This window comes from Tenrec ecaudatus, chromosome 3 (assembly GCF_050624435.1).
Source record: "Tenrec ecaudatus isolate mTenEca1 chromosome 3, mTenEca1.hap1, whole genome shotgun sequence".
NCBI lineage: Eukaryota > Metazoa > Chordata > Mammalia > Afrosoricida > Tenrecidae > Tenrec > Tenrec ecaudatus.
Window position 1 is genome coordinate 186,171,023 of NC_134532.1, and position 19,964 is coordinate 186,190,986.

At 40.9% G+C, this 19,964-nt stretch overlaps 1 protein-coding gene across 2 annotated transcripts in view; it reads left to right on the forward strand.

Annotated features, from left to right (window-relative positions):
• ARAP2 (ArfGAP with RhoGAP domain, ankyrin repeat and PH domain 2) overlaps positions 1–19,964 on the forward strand; it is a 270,205-nt gene that overhangs the window by 62,920 nt on the left and 187,321 nt on the right. For both annotated transcript variants that reach the window (XM_075544450.1, XM_075544452.1), the window contains exons 7-8: positions 3,744–3,813; positions 16,467–16,587. In XM_075544450.1, coding sequence (XP_075400565.1) covers positions 3,744–3,813; positions 16,467–16,587 — 191 coding nt within the window. The remainder of the gene's footprint in view (positions 1–3,743; positions 3,814–16,466; positions 16,588–19,964) is intronic.

Here is a 19,964-nt window from a genome sequence, read left to right on the forward strand (position 1 = left end):
ACCCCTTGTCTGACAAACGCTACGTGTCTGCTTCTGCGCAACCTCAGACTTTGTAGGGGCATTAAGTATGCTACCCTCCTTCCCCCAAATTCAGTGATTACCCAGGCCCTTAGAATTGGATCTCATTTGGTAATTGACTATTTGCCAGTATAAATAATTAAATTATTATGATGTCTTGCTGGGATTGGGGGCTGCATTCCATTTAACTTCTATCCTTTTTAAGTGGAGGGGAAGATGGACAGAAGGCGGACAAGTGAAGACAGAGGCAAAGGTTGGAGTGATGTAGCTACAAGCCAGTGGATTACAAGGATAGCTAGAAACTACCAGAAGCTCAGAGAGAGGAAACGAAAGATTAATGTTCTTGCCGAGGCCCGAACTAGCGTAGAATAATATTCTCTAGTTTTAAGCTACACAGTTTTGTTAATTCATGTTTCGTCAGCCTAAGGAAAGGAATATAGACCTCCAGCCATGTTTCTAGGCCAGTAGCATTTCAGGAAAGCTCTAGGCGTCCTGGTGGCTGCAAGGAAACCATTGTAAGTACGCAGCTTGAAAGTCATGCTGACATGTCTCCTGACCCCACCTACTCTGGTGTATGTTTGAAATAGTCCTACCCTCCCCGCCCTTTATTACAAAAGTCCATTACTTGATTGCTAGTTTGGGGAGTTTTTTTGTCTGTCATCCTGTATCTATTGCTAAAGGAACTGTGCTTACATACCTTACTCCTTTCAATTTTGTCATATTTTTGTCACTATGTACTTGCTGATCATCTAGCGGAGAATAAAGTGTTCTTGGACTTTTTTTTCCTGGAGCTAAAGGTGTAAGAGACATAAGCAAGTAAACAAGTATGGATAATTAGAGATGTGCTCAGTACTGTGAAAGAAAATGCTAAAAAAAACCCAAGGTGCTTTGAACGAGAGTCACTTTGGGATGTGAATTGGCAGAGGGCAGCAATCTCTAATTGGCTTAGAGAGAGCCCAGAAAGGTCAAGGAGGTGCAGGGAGAATAAAGGGGCAATGGGAGGCCCCAGAGGAGCTCTGTTGGTGCAGTGGTTACTCATTGGGCTGCTAATGCAAGGTTGGTAGTTTGAAATCACTAGCCACCCCCTGGGATAAAGATGGGGTTTTCTACTCCTGTGAACCGGCTCTGAAACCCACCGGCAGTTCTATGCACTAGGATCGCTATGAGTCTGCACCAGCTCCACAGTGGTGAGTTTGGTTTGCGATGGGAGAGGCCCTAGTCCTTCCTCTGCCCACAGATGCTGACTAATTTAGCATCAAAATGAAAAAGGATGTGTATTAACTAAGCTCTAGTTTTTCTACTCCTGCCCCAAACCCTTGATTTCTGGAATTACTGATGGCATTGTTTGGAAAGTTGTGTACTTACCTGCCTCGGTGTGAGAAAGAGGAGTCAGTAAGTTATGCATGGGTAAATTAAGCCCTTGACTCCTATCTAAAAGATTGGTAGTTCAAACCCAATCGGAGGTATCTTGAAGGAAAGAACTGGAAATCTACTTCTAAAAGGTGACAGCTTTTAAAACTCTGTGGAGAACAGGTCTACACTGCAACATTTGGGCTCACGATGTGTGAGAATCGACATGACGGCTGTTTAATATGTCAGCAGTAAAGATGAAATAAATGCAAAGTGATCAATTTATTCTATGCCTTGTGTGTTTGCTAAATATTGAACACTATTTAATGCCCAAAACTAAGGTTTGCTACCTTAAAGCTTTTCATTATGTGAGTTTGAATAACCTTTGGCATGCTAGGAAAAAAAACCCAAACATATCTGAGACGATGTCTTCCAGGCCAAGGAAATACATGACCAATAGGCCACAGCTTCAGTGGTTTCTAAAGGGAGTGGTCCTGCCCACCAGAGGCGCCTGAACAAAGGAGGGTGCTGCTGAGGCAGATACCTACCCTGGATTAGGTAGGGGCCAGAGGACAAAAGGCTTAATGGCCATGGACTTGCTGAGTGTTTAGTTTCCTACCCCCCCCCCCCCCCCGCAGGGGAGTTATTTAAAAATCAAATAAGTTTGGGGACCTGTGAGCCAAGGGAAGTTAGAAGCAGGAACCATGAGGGAATAAAATAAAAGGCTGGGTAGTCAGTAGCTATCCATATGTTACATGCTCTTATTTGTTCCTAATTAATTCGGTGATTAAATGTGAGTGTGTTGACTTTACTTATGAACACGCGAACTTCTCTCTCCATTTGACCAGTCCTGGTGCCAGTTTGTTACCAGCTAGATAAATTTGCTACTGATGAATGTGGCAGCCTTGCTAAGTCGCCATTGGGTTAAAGGTAGATGAGGCTCAGGAAGCAGCTCAGAAAACAACTCTTCAAAACACCCTGAAGTTCTATCTTTAAATCATTGAAACCCCCAGAAAGTTTTACCAAGTCTTTATCTTTAATTATATCGGAAAACTGCAAAAGGAAAAAAGTAATTAAAAAGGCAAACATGGTCGAAGTTTACCTCTTTCTTTAGAAATAATTTTTTAAATATGAAATTTGTTTTTAAATATCTGTATTAAAAGCTACAGAGAAGGGGGGAAGGGAGACTCCGGATAGGGCAAGATATGACAAAATAACGATGTATAAATTACCAAGGGCACATGAGGGAGGGGGGAGCGGGGAGTGAGGGGAAAAAAAAAAGAGGACCTGATGCAGAGTTTAAGTGGAGAGCAAATGCTTTGAGAATTATTGGGGCAGGGAATGTATGGATGTGCTTTATACAATTGATGTATGTATATGTATGGATTGTGATAAGAGTTGTATGAGTCCCTAATAAAATGTAAAAAAAGAAAAGAGGAGAAAAAAAAGAAAATGATTAGGGCAAAGGATGTACAGATGTGCTTTATACAATTGATGTATGCATATGTATGGACTGTGATAAGAGTTGTATGAGCCCCTAATAAATTGTTTTAAAAAAAAAAAAGCTACAGTGTCTTTAGCTTTTTTCGGTTCCACGGGAAAGCCAGGCAGGAGATAGATGTTTAAAACCTGTAGGGCTACCTGTCCAGGAAGGAGGATTTCAAAACAAAATTAAACAAAACTGCTTAAGCCCAAGTGTAAATGAATGGGCTGTGTTCTTTCCTTAGAAAGCCAGCAAGATAGGGATGATTTGTTCTGTATTTGGGGCATAAAGGGGAAATATTAGTTTATATTATTATGCTTTATTTTTCATGCTAAGTAATACTTTTCATTTTTGTGCCTGTCTTATTTGTGATCCCTTTTAAAATTTGAAATGGATTTTGCATAATCTATTTGGACAGGGCTTTCCCGATTATTTAATCATACTCAAATACTTCTGTAAATCCAACTGGAAAAGTTTTATTATTTTAGCAAAACATCATTCATGCTTCAAAGTTTTAAAAATGCAATAAATGTCATGCCGGATGAAAGCTGATATTATCTTCATTTAGAAATTATCTCCATTAGAGAAATAGATTCCGACTTTGGGCTTCTGACTACACGCTGTGTTGCACTCCGCCCCGTCAATGTGGCTGATAACACTGATACCAGTAGCGTTCGTCACACTTTCTCGTACCTGGGTCAACGATTATACAATGCTGGTGTCCCTTTTTTGAAACCTACATACCATTACCAACGATCTCTATTGTCATAGCTTCTTGTTTCTTACTTGACTAGGGAATGGGAATGTAGTCCCCACAGCTACACTACAAATGCATGTCTTCTACAAGTCCATGGTACTTGATTATAAAATAACAATTTCATATATTTTACAGAAAGCGCATGTTTCAGAAGAGATGGGTGAAATTTGATGGCGTTTACATTTCTTATTACAATAACGAGAAGGTGAGTGAATTTTATATTCTTCAAGAATTATTTTAAGCATGTTTAGTGCAATTTTGGAAACACACATTTTGTTTACTAAGAATTGTAGGTGGATTATCTCCATGAAAAAAACTGAGTCTTGCTATAGTCTAATGCGTCCTTGACTCACGTAGGACTTGGGGTCTCTTTCACTTCCGTATCTCACAGTTACTTACGGAGCATCTTTTCTAAACCACATGACCTGCTGTCAGCAGTGAAATGGTGAGGAAGACATTTCCTTTGTCCCTGATAGCAATCAGGAGCACACAAAAAATGGTCCAGTGAGAAAGGAGAGGTTGCTTCCTTATCTGGTAGGAGTTGTGAGAAGACTGGGAAGGCTTCTCCCTGGGATTCATTTCCTATGGGTAATAAAGAAGGAAGCCGATTTGTACAGGTAGAAATTGGAGAGAACAGGCCCTCCTAAGTTGGAGGGCATTGTGAGTCAGATGCCCACGTGGCAAAGGGTCACCCACATGTGATGGAATTGACTCGCTCGCTCTTACTAGAGAACCGTGTGAAGGCTTGTGGGAGACCAAGCTGAGGAGGCTGACTTGTAAAGCTCAGTGACCATCGCGAATATTTTATGCCAAGTGGTTGAAAAACCTTCTTTGAACTGTGAGTGATACTTGCTGAGGGTGATCCGACCAGAGCTGTACCAAGCCTTGCAGTCCATTAGACAAGTGTCCTTTCTTTTTCTCTTAGTCTGAGCATAAGTGTGAGAATGATAACAAACACAAACCCAGTTAAGATACTTAGATTCCAAAAGTTCTGGCCCAAAGTTCCTTATAAAATGCTGATGTTATCTTAGCTGACAGTCAGAATTTAAGTGATCTGTTTAAAATCTTAAGAACGATTGCAGACATTCTGATTTACCTCGGCCTCCGTCTTGTAGCAAAGGCCCTGCCTCTCTGTATACAGACCTGCAGGTTCCAGCAGGAAAAGCCGGGGGCAAGAACCTTACTCTTTGATTACTTGACTCATTGTGGCCACATTTTGGCTTAATTACCTTTTACATTGGAGTTTTTATCTTAAAGGCTTACTCATTTTGCAGTAGACACATGGATGGGGTTGCTGGACAGGAGCGGTGGTAAAAACACTCTCCATTTGACTTTGCATGTGTTTCATTAAGTATGCTTCAAAACCAAAACACATATTAATAGTGAGTTGGTTTCGATTCATAGCAACTCTTTAAGAGTACAGCGGCCCCACAGGGTTCCCCAGAAGCAGCTAGAACATCTCCCCCCGACCCCCCCCCCCATGAAGCCACTGGTGGTTTTAAATTGCCGACCTGGTAGTTAGCACCCACCAGGAGTCTTCAACACTGCACAGCCACTGTCCTTCAGATGGCTGGCTGAGGGATTGCTCTTTCTCCCCTCAGGAGGTTTGGGGTAAAAGATATAAAGAAGTATAAATGCCACCATAATTCAAAGGCATCCATTCTTCTTTGGTCTTCCTTGTAGATTCCCCCAATTCTGTCTGTGTATAAAGGGATTGAAAATGCCATGGCTTGAGTCAGGCAAGCCTTAGTCTCATAGACATCTCTGATTTCTAAGGCTTGAAAGAGAGCTTTGGCCACAGCCTTACCCCACATAATACTCTGACTTCTTTGCTGCTTGTCGTTCTGAATAAAATGTGATCCTTGACAATCACACTGTTCCCCGGTCATCATGAGGATGCCCATTAGTCCTGTGGTGAAGACTTTGGTTTTCTGTTGAGGTTTCATCCATACTGAATGCGGTAGTCTTTGAACTTCACGGGCAAGTGTTTCATATTCTCTTCATGTTCAGCAAGCAAGATTCGTCTTCTGCATAGTGTTACCTTGTTGGTCTTCCTTCAAATCTGATGCTGCACTTTTTCTTCATGGAATCAAGCTTCTTAGACTGTTTTCTCAGCCTGGAGATTGAATAGGTGTGGATACAGGATACAACCATGTTGCATATCTTTCCTGATTTTAAATCACACAGGATGCCCTTATTCTGCTCGAATGACTGCCTCTTGCCGTGTGCAGGTTCTGCATGAACATAATAAAGTGCTCTCAAAGTTCCACAGATTCTTAATTCTCGCAAAGTCAATAAGACATAGGGGGACACCTTTCCAGTGCTCTCTGCTGTGAAGAGCATGTGATGCGAGCATGGCATTCCTGTTCCACACTACCTTTGAAACCAGCTTGCATTTACGGCAGTGCCTGGCAATATGCTGCTGGCATCCTTTGATAAAGTTATGTTTCAGGCAAGTCTACTTGTATTTGATAGTAATTGTTGAATGATGTCCATCTTCTCTGATCATCTTTCTTTGGAATGGGCACACTTGGATCTCTTCTAGTTGGTTGGCCAGATGATTGTCTTCCAAATCGCCCGCCATAGATAAGGGAGCACTTCCCACACTGCATGCATGCCTTTGAGACCTGCTGCGTGGTGTTTTGTCTGTTCAGGAGCCTTGCTTTCACCCAGTGCCTTCAGAGCAGCTTCGACTGTTCCTTGAGCGCCATGGTTCTTGGTCATTTTGAAATGGTTTTGGAATAATGATGCTGCACATTCTTTCCATCTCTTTTTGTTTTTTTTTTCAGTATTTTGACCATTGTCCTCAATGTTTCAACTCAAGGCTGAAATTTTTCTTCAGTATTTCAGCGTGAGAAATATTGAGTGTTATCGTTTTTGGTGTTTTAACTAGGTATTTTCACACTTCCTATTAAACTGTGTTTCCAACCATCCTTTTGAAATCCCTTCAGCTCTTTTATTTCGTCGTTTCTTCCGTTTACATCAGGTATTGTAAATTCAAAATCACATATCAGTGTCTCTTCTTACATTCATTTTGATCTTTTCATTTTTCCTGTTTTTTTTTTATGGCCTTTTGCTTTCCTAGCCGTATTTTTAGTACACGAAGATTCCATGGTTATCTACTCTTAGGATACTAACTTTAACACTTAAACATATTCTTCTGTATACAGTTTACATTCTTGATTTTCTCCTGAATTAGAGATTTCCACTCCCTAGTATTGGTGGTATTTGTGACCTGAATAAACATAAATAGATTCTATGTTTATTTATTATTTCTTAGCTGTTACAGGGCCATTGAGCGTGCATGTGCATGTAGAAAGGGGTACACACTACCACACCAGCATGGCTTGGTGCTAAGGGTAAAGGGTTTCCATAGAGTCAGATCCAAACTCACAGCAGTCCCTTGCACCATGGGATCAGACCACAGTTCTGGTTTTCATTAGCTGACATTCAGGAGTAGATCTCTTTCTGCCTAGTCTGTCTTAATCTGGAGGCGCCATTGAAACCTGCCAAACATAAGCACTGCATGTAAACTTTGGTCAGCGTTCCTGATGGCTGTGCTGAGCCACATTGGTTTGGAATTGAACCCACAGCTTCCTCGTGGAAGACAAGAGTTCTCCCACGGACCCACCTCTGCTGCCAAAAGTAGAGTTAGAGAAGTGCTTAATGTTTAGTATTGTTTTATATCAATCCAGAGGAAAGCATCAAACCCGGTTTTAGTTTGCTAGGTGGTTGGATAAATATTCTTAAAACACTACTTCTCTGCTTTAGCTGTCATTTCCTACTTGTTTGGGCCTTTGGGTATTGAGTGGGTGCAACGTAGTCACTGCATCTGATGGCATCTGACTTCCGGTGTTCTTTAGCATCCGAGGTACCTCAGTGGTTCCACTGACATGAGGAAGAAAAGTACTGGCTTTGCTGCCACCAGGCTCTGGTGTCGGTGATAACTAGGATCCCTGGATAGGAGAGAATTCCAATACATGTCCAACTGGACTGTTTTTTGTAAGCTTGTCCTCTCTCTCTTCTCAAGTGTAGTGAAGGTATGCATCTAACACATTCTTATATAGAGAGGCAATAAAAATGTCTCAGGGGCTCACTTTCAACTTAGCTAAAAGGTCCATATTAAAATCAGTTACTAACATAATTTTAACACAATTTATTTCTTGCCTTCATTTTATGATCTCCTGTCATTTCATCCAACCGATGATTCATTTTGCTTTGGCAAAAAAATCAAAGCACTGTGGTGGGCTTTACCAGGAGGAGGTAGAGTTTCTGATGAAATCCTGCCGGCCAAAGGGATGGATCTGTGGGTTTGGAGGACTGAATTTCAAGACCAGTGAAAGAGAAGGCAGCCTTCTGACTCCAATGTTAGGGCTGACACGGTCAGAGCACTTGGATCTCTCAACCTTTAAACGCGCACTTGAGATCTCTGTGGTTGAGTGGAGGGAACGCACAGACCCACCTGCTCTCCGAGTGTCCTTCCGTTTCCCTTAATGCTGCCCAATCAGTTTCTGCCACATCTTTTTCGTTGTATCACAGACATTGGCTTCACCCCAACAGCCTTGATATCTTATCATTTGCTAAGAAATATAACTCACCCGCATTCTTACTCAGTATGGGTAGAATTGCCCTGTAGTCATTTCCTTGTCTGAAAGTGGCAGATAAATGACAAACTTGACCTAGATGTCTGTGCATTATAGGCTCCAGGGATGCTTTAAGATTTCTTTACTTAAGAAAAATTTTATACTTTGAAAAATGCAGTCATTTTCAGCCTGTTGTCATTTGAGATTTTTTTCTTCTTTGAATTGTCTCTGTCTTGTGATGTTATGAGAGAAATGTAAAATGAACTCTACAGTGTTTAAAATGGAAAGATTTAGCTTGCAATCTCATAGATGAATTTGTTAGAGGAACTTCCTGAGGTTAAAGGGACATCTTGTTTCACTTGTGAAGTGCACTTAATTCCGTCTGGAGGATGTGGCTATGATTCTTTCTGAAGTACTTTCCTATTTAACATCATAACATTATTATTGACATCTAGGTGAGTGCATTGTTTTTAAGAGTTGTTGTAAAATCTTTTTTTAAAAAGAGCTTGATGGAGGAAAATTGCTTCTCCTTAATATGCCGCCTAAGTTTTATCCACTGAAATGTGTTACTTGGATAATTCTTTATCCAAGAAATACATATTTCTTTCGCTGATCTTTTATTTATATAAATTCTTCTAACTCTTAGGCAAATGAAAATCTGACTTGCACACCATATGGTCTACATATGTTTGGGCATTCTAAAATGGCCAGGGTCTGGTCTTAACCACTGCACACTGATGGGCAGAGAGACCCTGTGCTCTCCACAAAAGAACTGTGCCCCTTTCCCCTCCGTTGATTGCCAAGCAAAGACCCTCTCTCAAGATCTAGAGCACTTAGTTGTTCTGCCTCGGAGAGCCATTTAACCTACCTTTGTTTATGAGATGCTTTTGTTTTCTCTTTAATTCCTTCCAGAGCTGAACATGATTCCTGGGTGTCATCAATATGTCTTTGCCCTTTGGTCTGGAACAACCTCAGTCATGACTAGCCCTAAACATCATGTGCAGACTTTGATGAGCCTTCTTGTAACCTGCTTCTATTAATATTTTCTTTATGTCTTTCAAGTGGATGTTCAAAATGGAAATAAGCTAAAAATAGGGTGACAAACCAGAGAAGCATTGCAGTGAGCCCGGTGTCAGTGTGTCAGGGTGCAGACTAATATACAGGCTTAGTGGAAGTGATACATAATGAATAAGAAAAAACATTAAAAATGAAGAGCTGTCAAATCCTGTATAATTGCAATTGATTGCAGATGGGCCTTATTCATTCAGAAAATATTTGTGGAATACTCACTAAGTGAAAGGTTGTGAAGAAAATAGAAATTGCCTAATTGGGGAAACTATATTAATGAAACAATTACACAAATAAATATAAAATCTCTGTCATAATTGTTATTAGTAATTACTACTTATTAGTAATCTCTCTAGACTCAGGACAATTGCAGGTTTCTCTTAGCTTAATCTGGGTGATCTGTCCTAATGAGGCTGAGCACCTGGGAGAAGCAACTGAGTGGGAAGTGTTCAGGAGCATAGATGTGAAGGGTGAAGCAGTAACTGGGGGAAGATGGGCTCCAACAATATTTTCTGCAGAGAAAACACTGCAAAAACATTGAACTAGGTAAAAACGCTTATGTTCAGAGAACCTCAAGAAGGCCAATTCAGAGTTGGAGGTGGGGCAGGGCAACACTGTACTGTCGGTGTGGAAAAAGTACAAGCTACGCAGAAAGAATTGCTTAAGTATAAAGAAGTGCTTTGTTTTTAAGACTGTGTTGTTTTAACGGACAGATAGTGAAAGGGTATGTTTTCAAGAGATGTTGAGCTCAGTTTTCAGTTGTTGAGGTACTTGAAGGACATCTCTATGTCCCTTGAGTGACTCAAAATGTGGAAGAGAAATTGACTTAAATGGAGAAAAAGGAAAGATGAAAGAAGTTTTTTTTTTAATAAAACAGTTGATAGTGTGCTGTATTATTTGATGGTCTCTATGTAACCTTTGTGGGTTTTAATATTCATTGCATTGGCTACACAGAATTCACAGACAAAATTCAAATGAAAGGTTTATGAAGAAAGTTAACAATTTTGTTGATCAGGACATGTTATAAAATTCTTGGGAGCCTGCTGCTAATACATGCCTAAAGGGAATGCTACTCATCTGTAAGTTTCAACCTGAAAGCATTCAGTTGAAGCTTTCTGGCCAGCACGACCAGAGGTACCCCACTCTGCAAGCCAGCCTCCTGCACAGCAGCGCTCAGGTCCACCTGCCCCATCGGCTGGGAAGCCATTACTCTAGTCCATGCTCTGGCTCCTGGTTCTCTGACGTGACCGCTCTCCTTTGCATCCAGGAGGCTGATTGAACAGGAGATTGACTTCAGAGGGATCTTGGGTCCAAAGGACACATTCCACTCCTGGATCTTGCTGATAAAGAAATCCCTCCTCTTTCTCAGAAGGCTCAATTTATACACAACAGGATGGCTTTCTAAGGGAACCTGTTGTCAATTACTCACAGATGGAAGCTATCAGTGTCTGCTTCCACCTTCTTACCAGACCACTGTAGGAGAAAGTCATTTGGTGGGAATTTAAAAAAACTTTGGCTAGAAGAACAACATTAATTAACGTATATACTCCTGTATAAGCTGAGTTTTTCAGCACATTTTTAATGCCGTTTTTGTGGTAAAATTAGGAGCCTCAGCAGATAATTAGATCGGTTTATACTCGAGTAAATACAGTAATTCACTGCCTTGCACTGAAACTATGAGAAGTGATTTTTTTCTTGAAAGTGAAGAGAAAAAAGATAAAGGAGAATAAAGAGAAAAGAAAATGTTTTCTAGGTTCTGGTCAGGGCCATATATGTTAGGTCCTAATAGCATGGGAGAAAGTTTGGAAGAGAATTCCAATTTTTATGCTTTTGTAATTAAGCTTTTTTTTTTTGTTTTTTTTCTTTAATCATTTTATTGGGGGCTCATACAACTCTTATCACAATTCATACCTACATCAATTGTGTCAAGCACATTTGTACATTTGTTGCCCTCATCATTCTCCAAATATTTGCTTTCTACTTGAGCCCTTGGTAGCTCCTCATTTTTTGCCCTCCCTCCACACTCGTCCCTCCCACATGAACCTTTGATAATTTATAAATTATTATTATTATTTCATGTCTTACACTGTCCGACATCTCCCTTCACCAACATTTCTGTTGTTTGTCCCCCAGGGAGGAGGTTATATGTAGATACTTATAATTGGTTTCCCCCTTTTACACCACCTTCCCTCTACCTCTCCGTATCACCACTCTCACCACTGGTCCTGAAGGGTTCATCTCTCCTGGATTCCCTGTGTTTCCAGTTCCTATCTGTACCATTGCATATCCTCTGGTCTAGCCGTCTTTGTAAGGTAGAAATGGGATCATGATAGTGGAGGAGAGGAAGCATTTAAAAACTAAAGGAATGTTGTATGTTTCATCATTGACACTGGACACTGACTGGCTGATCTTCTCTCTGCGACCCTTCTGCAAGGGTATGTCCAGTTGCCTACAGATGGGCTTTGGGTCTCCACTCCACACTGCCCCTCATTCACAATGATAGGTCTTTTTGTCCTTTGATGCCTGATACCTGATCCCTTGGACACCTTGTGATCACACAGGCTGGTGTGCTTCTTCCATGTGGACTTTGTTGCTTCTGAGCTAGATGGCTGCATGTTTACCTTCAAGCCTTTAAGACCGCAGCTGCTATTTTTTTTGATAGCCGGGCACCATCAACTTTCTTCACCACATTTGCTTATGCACCCGCTTTGTCTTCAGCAATCATGTCGGGAAGGTGAGCAATCATGCCGGGAAGGTAGAATGCCAGTTTAATAGAACAAAATATTCTTGCATTGAGGGAGTACTTGAGTGGAGGTCTAATATCAATCTGTGACCTTAATACTAAATCTATAAATATATGCATTGAGTTAGTTTATTGTGCCAACATGGCCGATAAACACATGTGGGTTAATTAAAGGGCGGTGAGAGAAATGGCTCAGTGAGCCTCACCTTTCTATTTCTCGGGTCTCTTGCTTTGTGATGGTCAGACCACGGTGCAGCTGCCTTAGCAGCTCCCTGCTTCAGCTTGCAAGGCTGACTTCTTTCAAGATCTCCTGAAGGAGAAGCCACATGGATCTACCCCAGTGCAGCCCTGGGTGCTGGAGCAGCCGCATGGAGACCCCTGCCAGTGCTGAGATGCTTACATATTCACTGACTCAGCTTTCCTCCTGCAGTTTGCATCATTATTTCTGTTTTGTGAGATGGAGGAGGACTTTGTATATTGGCATTTGACATCTGAGCTAATGGGTTAATGTTGGACTTGTGGGCTTGGGCAGCACTGGGTTGGGATATTTTCTTGATGTGCACTTAATCTTTACATAAAACTCTCTCTAATACATGAATTTCTGTGGATTTGTTTCCCTAGATTACCCAGACTAATACATGCATATAGAACTATTTCCCCATCATCATATAAATATATTTACATATGTTCATGCCTGTATTTAGACCTCTATAAATGCCCTTTGCCTCCTTGTTCTTTCCTCTATTTCCTTTTGCATTCCTCTTGTCCCACTGTTACGCTCAACCTGCATTTGGGTTTCAGTAATTCCTCTAGGTTACATTGCCCTTGATCAAGCTCTACCAGGCCTCTTATACCCTCCTCACCACTGATTTTGGATCACTTGTTGTTCCTTTGTCCCTCGGTTTGTTAACACCATTTCCATTCCCCTGCCTCCCCCTCTCCCATGTCCCCCCAGGACCACCAGTCCCATTGTTTTCTCCTGCAGATTGTTTATCCAGCCTATCTTCTCTAGATAGGCCTTCAGAGATAATATCCACAAAAACAACACAAGACAAAGTGACAAAACAAAACAGCAACAAGAAAACAATGACAATAAGAGAACAGCCTGTAAATAATTGAAGGCCTGACACTCCATCAGACTCAACTGGAAAGCATTCCTAAAGGTCAACAAAGAGATAATTCAAATATTTCAAAAATAAGTTCCAGCTTGATGGAATGAGTTGTAACTGTAGACTCACTAAGACTTGGACCCTAAGAAACTCTTTAAACCTAGATTGGAAATTTTTCCCATGATGTCATCTTTTAGCAAACTAAAATATTGGCACTCAAGATAAAGCATGGACTGTGCTTTCTTCTTCCATCAACAGCTACAGGTTCAGAAACCCACAGGGGTCGCTATGAGCCAGCATTAACTTGATGTCAGTGAGTTATCTCTTAAGTACAGTACACCATTTATGAAAGTCTGTAAAAAATCACATATGTAAGGCAAAAAAGTCAACAATGACTCTAAAGTAAATATGAGAGTATCACAGGGTTGGGAAACTGGAGTATTGGACAAATAACAACCACAATAGTTAAACCAAAAAAAAGAAGAAAAATAGTTAAACCAAACACTGACACATCGTGGTGAGTGGAACTAATGTCACTAAACTTCAGAAATTGTCACACGTGAGCCTTTTTTGCTGTATAAACTTTCAGCAAGAACATTAAAATACTATTTTAACCCAAAGACATTTGCTAGGTACATGCTTTTGACATCTCTCACTTCTCTATGAGGTTTCTCATTCATCATCCTACAAGATGGTCCAAAGAGCAAATTCAGATCTTGAGCTGCATGGGAGGAGTTTGGAAAGTCTCACGTTCTTCACAGCAGTGGTACCTAGATGGCTTCAGAGAAGGTTCAGAATTGTGATGTATACCTAAAGTACCTTTAGTGATGAATGATAGAGGAGTATAGCTAGTGAAAGAGGGATGTGCCAAAAAGCTACAGGAAAGTAGGGAGGTATAGTATTTAATAGGAGGGAGTATCCCCCGGCCCCCAGTGGAAAAAAATGCTCCACTGGGTGGAGCTTTCCTAGTATGCCTTTCTCTGGACAGGCAAGCACCAAGCAACTTGCTCTGAATTAGAGCACCTAGTGGCATCGCCAAGGAAGGTTCTTTCTTGTCACAGTGGATTTTTTCTTGAAAGAAGTTTCGCTCAAACCTCATTTTTTGTGATGGCCGATTTAAGATAATAACATGCAGCTGTGCAATTTTGTTTCCTGCTTGGAAAAAAATGCCACAGAAACTGTTTATATGTTGAACTCAGCTTACAAGGACAGTGCTATGGTAAAAACTCCATGTGTGAGTGGTTTTCTCATTTCAAAAAAGGTGAAATGTTGACTGTTGCTCAACCTTGTTCTGGACGTCCATCAACTTCTTGAACGGACGAAAATGTCGGCTTGTAGTGCATTTGGAGTTCGTTCTACCAGGTCAGACTGATAACCAAGCTTTCTAGTAAGAATTCTGAAAAGATAACATAACAGTGTGTGACAAAACCCTGACTTGTGGCACTTAGCTACTGGTTTTGCCACCAAGACAATATACCTGCTCACCCAGCCATCTCAGCGCACCAGTTTTGGGCAAAAACCCGGATGCCTCTCTTGCCCCCTGCACCTGACTCACCTGACCTCACTCTGTGCAACTTTTCTTTCTTTTCCAACTACTTTTTGCATCTGTGTTTGCCGAGGGTCCTGAATGGACAGCGATTTGATGACATAGAAGAGGTGAAGGAAAAAGCAAGGGACGTGCTGTCAGCCATGGAAATGAGTCTGTAAAATGGTTCCAAGAATGGAATTTCAGATTTGGCAAATGTATTAAGTGTAATGGAGATTACTCTGACGGTGATAAAGTTATTTTGTAAAATAAATTTAAATATATAACTTTGAAAGAAAAAGAATATCTCTTTCCTTTGATCAGTATCCCCTGCTATATCTCCTCCGCTCTCAGAGGAAGTAAGACTCTGAGACACAGGCCATCTCCATGTCTACATCCATGCCTCATTTACCTGCTGAGGCAGGAGAGTTAGCAAGAGTAACAATGTGCCACTTGTTCTCTGCTTGGAGTGAGTCAGTATATTCTTTTCAATGACGTCAGACAAGTGGAACCTACTCGAAAGTGAGGATGCCATTACAGTGCTGTGAAAGGGGAGGGAGGGACCCCTTAGGTGTGTGGCTATAGGCAAGTTGCCTGGCAATCCACAGTAGCCATGGAACTATTCAGAATGTGGAGTTCAACTGATGCCATGAACCCTTGTGTGGAAGTTGTCTATCAGAATGAGGAAAACACCTGAGACATCAAGGGTTGGCAAATGAAATTCATTATTATGTGCTGAAAGAAAACTCCAACAATAGGAATAGATTTATCGTGAACCACCCTTCCCAACCCCAACTCAAGCTCCATATTGTGTCATAAGATGTGGGCTTGCTCACACGTCAACGGGGATCTCGCATCTAAAAAAAATAACTCACTTACTCTTCAGTAAAAACCAATGGTTGTTCTTATGACACTGTGTGCGTGTCAGCAAGTGCACCGCATTTCAGGTGCTGAGTTCCCGTCACCACCTCAGTTCATCCGCTGGTACAGACTGGCTGTGCTTTCTCTCTCTCTCTCTCTCTCTCTCTCTCTCTCTCTCTCTCTCTCTCTCTCTCTCTCTCTCTCTCTCTCTCTCTCTCTCTCTCTCCCCCTCCCTACCATTTCTCTTGGCTTGCTCTGGCCTACTTAGCAGTTCATCCATAGTAAGTATTTGAATTGAAAGAGATGGCTATTATGACAACCCCGTTTGGAAGACCCAGGAAAAAGAAAAAAGAAATCGGAGAAAAGCAGGAGTCTTAAGTGTGCCCTCCTCGATTCAACTGTCGTCTGTAGATACAGAACAGCGCAAACCAACCCGCTTTTCCACTTCCCACTTAATTTTTGGAGGGAAGGGCTGAAAAAGCGCTGTCGTTTGAGATTACAATTTCAATCATGAGAGCATTGCAGCAGTTTGGCATCCGAGATAAAGCCTCCTTCAGGAAGGGCAGTGGCCGCCTTGGAAATAGTTCAGTTACAGTACCTGCTGTGGCCAGCAGATGCCTGCAAACACCATAAGATGATATTTGTCAGAGAATTTCGGAAAATAAAAATGTCGCTATTTCTCAGAACTATATATCACAATTCTAATAGGATTTTACTTTTATTCTTTGCCTTTTAATTCCAGATAAAAAAATTTAAATGACTTAAAAGAAAGGGGACATTTATATTCTCCTTTGTGAGCTATGAAGCCAGTGTGTGAACATGCATACTATTTTTATGTCGCTAAAACAATTTCAGGTTGTAAAAGAGAAACAATGATAAATATTTCTGCCATTCTTTCTTTTGAGAAAGATCAAGAGAATTTCATTTTAATGTGTCTTTTGTCTCTGTGTTTTCTCTTAACCAATATAGGAGATGTATTCAAAAGGAATAATTCCCCTTTCTGCTGTGTCTACCATACGTGTTCAAGGAGACTACAAATTTGAGGTGGTTACCACTCAAAGAACTTTTGTTTTCAGAGTAGAGAAAGAAGGTAAGATGATTTCTTTATTCTTTTGAAAGCATCCTGATATTGAATTCTGTCCAATCAGAAGATTAATGAAATAATTAAGCTGTAAGCACAAAGAAACCCTTAAATGCATTCATTTAAAATCTTGAATTTTATGATACATTTTTTTGAGTGCCATAGTGTTGAAACCCAGGCACTGTTGAGTCGCCTCTGACTCACGGTGACCACTCGCGACAGCGGAATTGCCTCATGATATTCCCTCGGCTGCAGCCTCGATGGAAGTGGACTACTGCGCCCGCCGTCTACAGCTAGAGACATTTGGGTTAGCAGCAGAGCACTTTACCACTGCGCCACCGGGGCTCCTAGATAAGTCTATGGGTTACTTGTGGTTAGTTTACTTATCCTTTCATGAGACAGGTATTTAGTGGGAATTTGCTTCTAAGCCCTGAGACCATAGCAGTAAATATATACACCTTCGAGAAGCTCGCATTTTAACTGTTGTTTAAGGATGCAAAGTAGCTATTTATGTAATACTTGTCTATTGGAAGGTTGGTTTTATGCAAATATGTGTAAGGTAGATTTAAGCTGAATGTAAAGGCATTGTGATCATTTTTCTATAGATAAAGATTTGGGAGGGTTTTTATTTATTGGATTATTTTTACGTTCATCATCTCTTATGGGTCACACAGTGAATGAAGGTCAATCTCAAGATGGCATGTGGCTCTATATTGTGTATAGATAACTTTTAATGGCTTTTCTTTTTTTGGTGGGGAGGAGGTACAGAAAGCCAGGGAAGTTGAAATAATTTCATAGGTTATCAGAATGTGTCATAATTATACTAGTTTTGAATATTGTAGTTAATTCTACCTTCATTAACTGAAGAGGATGGTGAAACTTTCTCTCAAGTACCGTGAACATGTTAGCAGGTGGGACCAGTCCCTGGAGCAGGCCATCACACTTGGTAAAGAGTCAGAGGAAAAGATGGGGCCGCTCAGTGCTACAGATTGGCACAGTGACCTTGTAGCAACGGACTTAAACCTAGCGGTGATAGGGAGGATGTGGGCAGTGTTAGTTTTGTTGTGTGTTGAATTGCTGTGAGTTAGAATAGACATTCCTTTATGACTTAGGATAATCAGTGACTGAATCAGTCCCACCGATGTTCACCCACGAGTAGCATTTTTCAACTTGATTACTTACCCATTCATGAGATCAACTTAGTGATATATGCGCATGGGTAGAATTAGTAGGCTCAGTCTAAAGCCTTGGGACCAAGCACCTGGTGCTTTTGTTTCGCAGTGACTGAGTCTATCACTCTAATCCTTTAATAAAGGGAAGACTATTAGGAAAATCTGAACAGCCTTAACCTTTAAGTTAGAAGCTGAATTACTTCTAAGTCAGTAGTAAAAATTAACTTTGACACAAGGTAAATCATGAGAGCCAGTTTAGCCTTTTAGAAAAAGTATTTTGTCACAGGATTCGTTTTGAAGTCTTAATAATCTTGGCACAAAAGAATTTTCAACTCTAAATCCATGTAATGAAACAGCTGCCTTTCGGACGCCATATATTCCATCCTTTACCTCACTTGTCCTTGCCCCTACCCCCAAACATGTTTTAATTTGGGTCAACATAAGACAAGGCACATTCCTCACAACACTGCAAGATGTGTCCGTATATTCATCCTTTACTCAACGTGCAGGTGAGGACTGCTCCTGGAGGGAGGAGACTCGGTCAGGCTTCCATTCCTCAGTGCGTGGAGATCAGCACAGCCTGCGAATGAGACTCCCACATTGGGCTGATGGGTATTCGGCCTCCAACCAACTCACACCAGCCAGTGTCTGTCGTTTTCATGGGTGGACTGCTTGCCAAGTCCTTGGCGCACTCTTGTTGGGGTGGGGTTGAGGGGGATATGTCCAAAGGGTATGAGTGACCCTTTTCTTGGAAGTTTTTTTTGTTTCTGCGTTACAAATTCTGCCATAGATTTCCAAACAGCTCCTGCCAAGTTGTGGGAGAGAAAGATTACATTTCTACTTTCTGCAACTTGAAATTCTGTTGAAAGTTTAAAATGAACTTCTGATGTTTTGGTGTTCGCTGGCTTGGGGAGAGGTTGTTACGAGTCCGGTGTACATAGAGAGGCTTTCCCCAGCAAAGATTTGAGTGCCTCTTATCTATGGAACAGAGTGAATGGAAATCTAGCTAACAATTTTCTCTGCCCAGTAATTAACTTCACAAAAATAGCGTAATGCTCTACAGCTTCCATTGCTTTGAATTGATCGTTGCCTTTTCCCTGTTGGGTTTTTATAATCGTACCCACGTTAACAGATTATTTTTAATTATAAGATTGTCATTTCTCAAACATGTAACTCAGTATTTCTGGATAAAACATAATAAAAGAAAATCTAAGTAAGTTAGGAAAAGCATCAGTTAAAAAAAAGAAATGAATAATAATGGATAATGAATAATAAAATGAATAATAAGCATTAAGAATATGAGAGTGCATTGTTTGTAGCACGCATCACAGTATAAATATATAGATGCATATATTGCACAGCTATAGACATGTTACTGACTGGCTATTAGACACAATGAAGACTGAAGCCCTTGAATACAAGAGTTCGCAAACTGTGACATGAAGTCTAAGTCTGAGCTGCTGCCTCTTTTTATAATAAAATCCTATCACACACACTCTCACTCATGTATATATAGTCTCTTGCTGTTTTCCTGTCTCGGTGCAGAATTGAGTAGTTGTAGCAGAGAGCATATGGCCAGGAAAGCCTTGATTAGTTGCTCCGTTGACACATTATAGACAAGGTTGGCCCAACTCCTGCTCTAGAGTGTTTTATATAGAATCTCCCCTGTGGGAAGCCAGGTTTTGTGAGCCATCACCTGAAGTTCAGAAAGTTTTTCATGATTATGATACTTAAATGAGACATAGCTTTCTTTGTGTGAGGCTCAGACAAACGCTCAGACACACGCCTCTCAGTTGGCTCTCCTGGTCTCTGTAGTTTTCCCTGGCCCTGTGTTTCTGAGGGCCTTACCACCTTCCCACGGGCCTCTCAGAACTAGTTCACACATGCTTCATAGCCTGTATTTTAAGTTAGACATGCTAAATAAAGCCTCTGGCTCAATGTGAAAATCTGTTTAGCCATATTTACTTAGTAGAGACACATTTTATGTAGAGACAATCAGCCCACACATGTTGAAGAGTTACATGCTTACAATTAACCCCACAGGATGTGTGGTTCATCTTTGTGATGTAAACTTACTATAAGAATTTTATAAATTTGGCATATAATTAAATTTTAAATCTTTAAATTTTGAAACCCTGGGCATTCTGCCTTAGTAAAAACGGAAAGGGTGATTATGTCATAGAATTATTGAATAAATCGGCAGCTGCAAGGTGG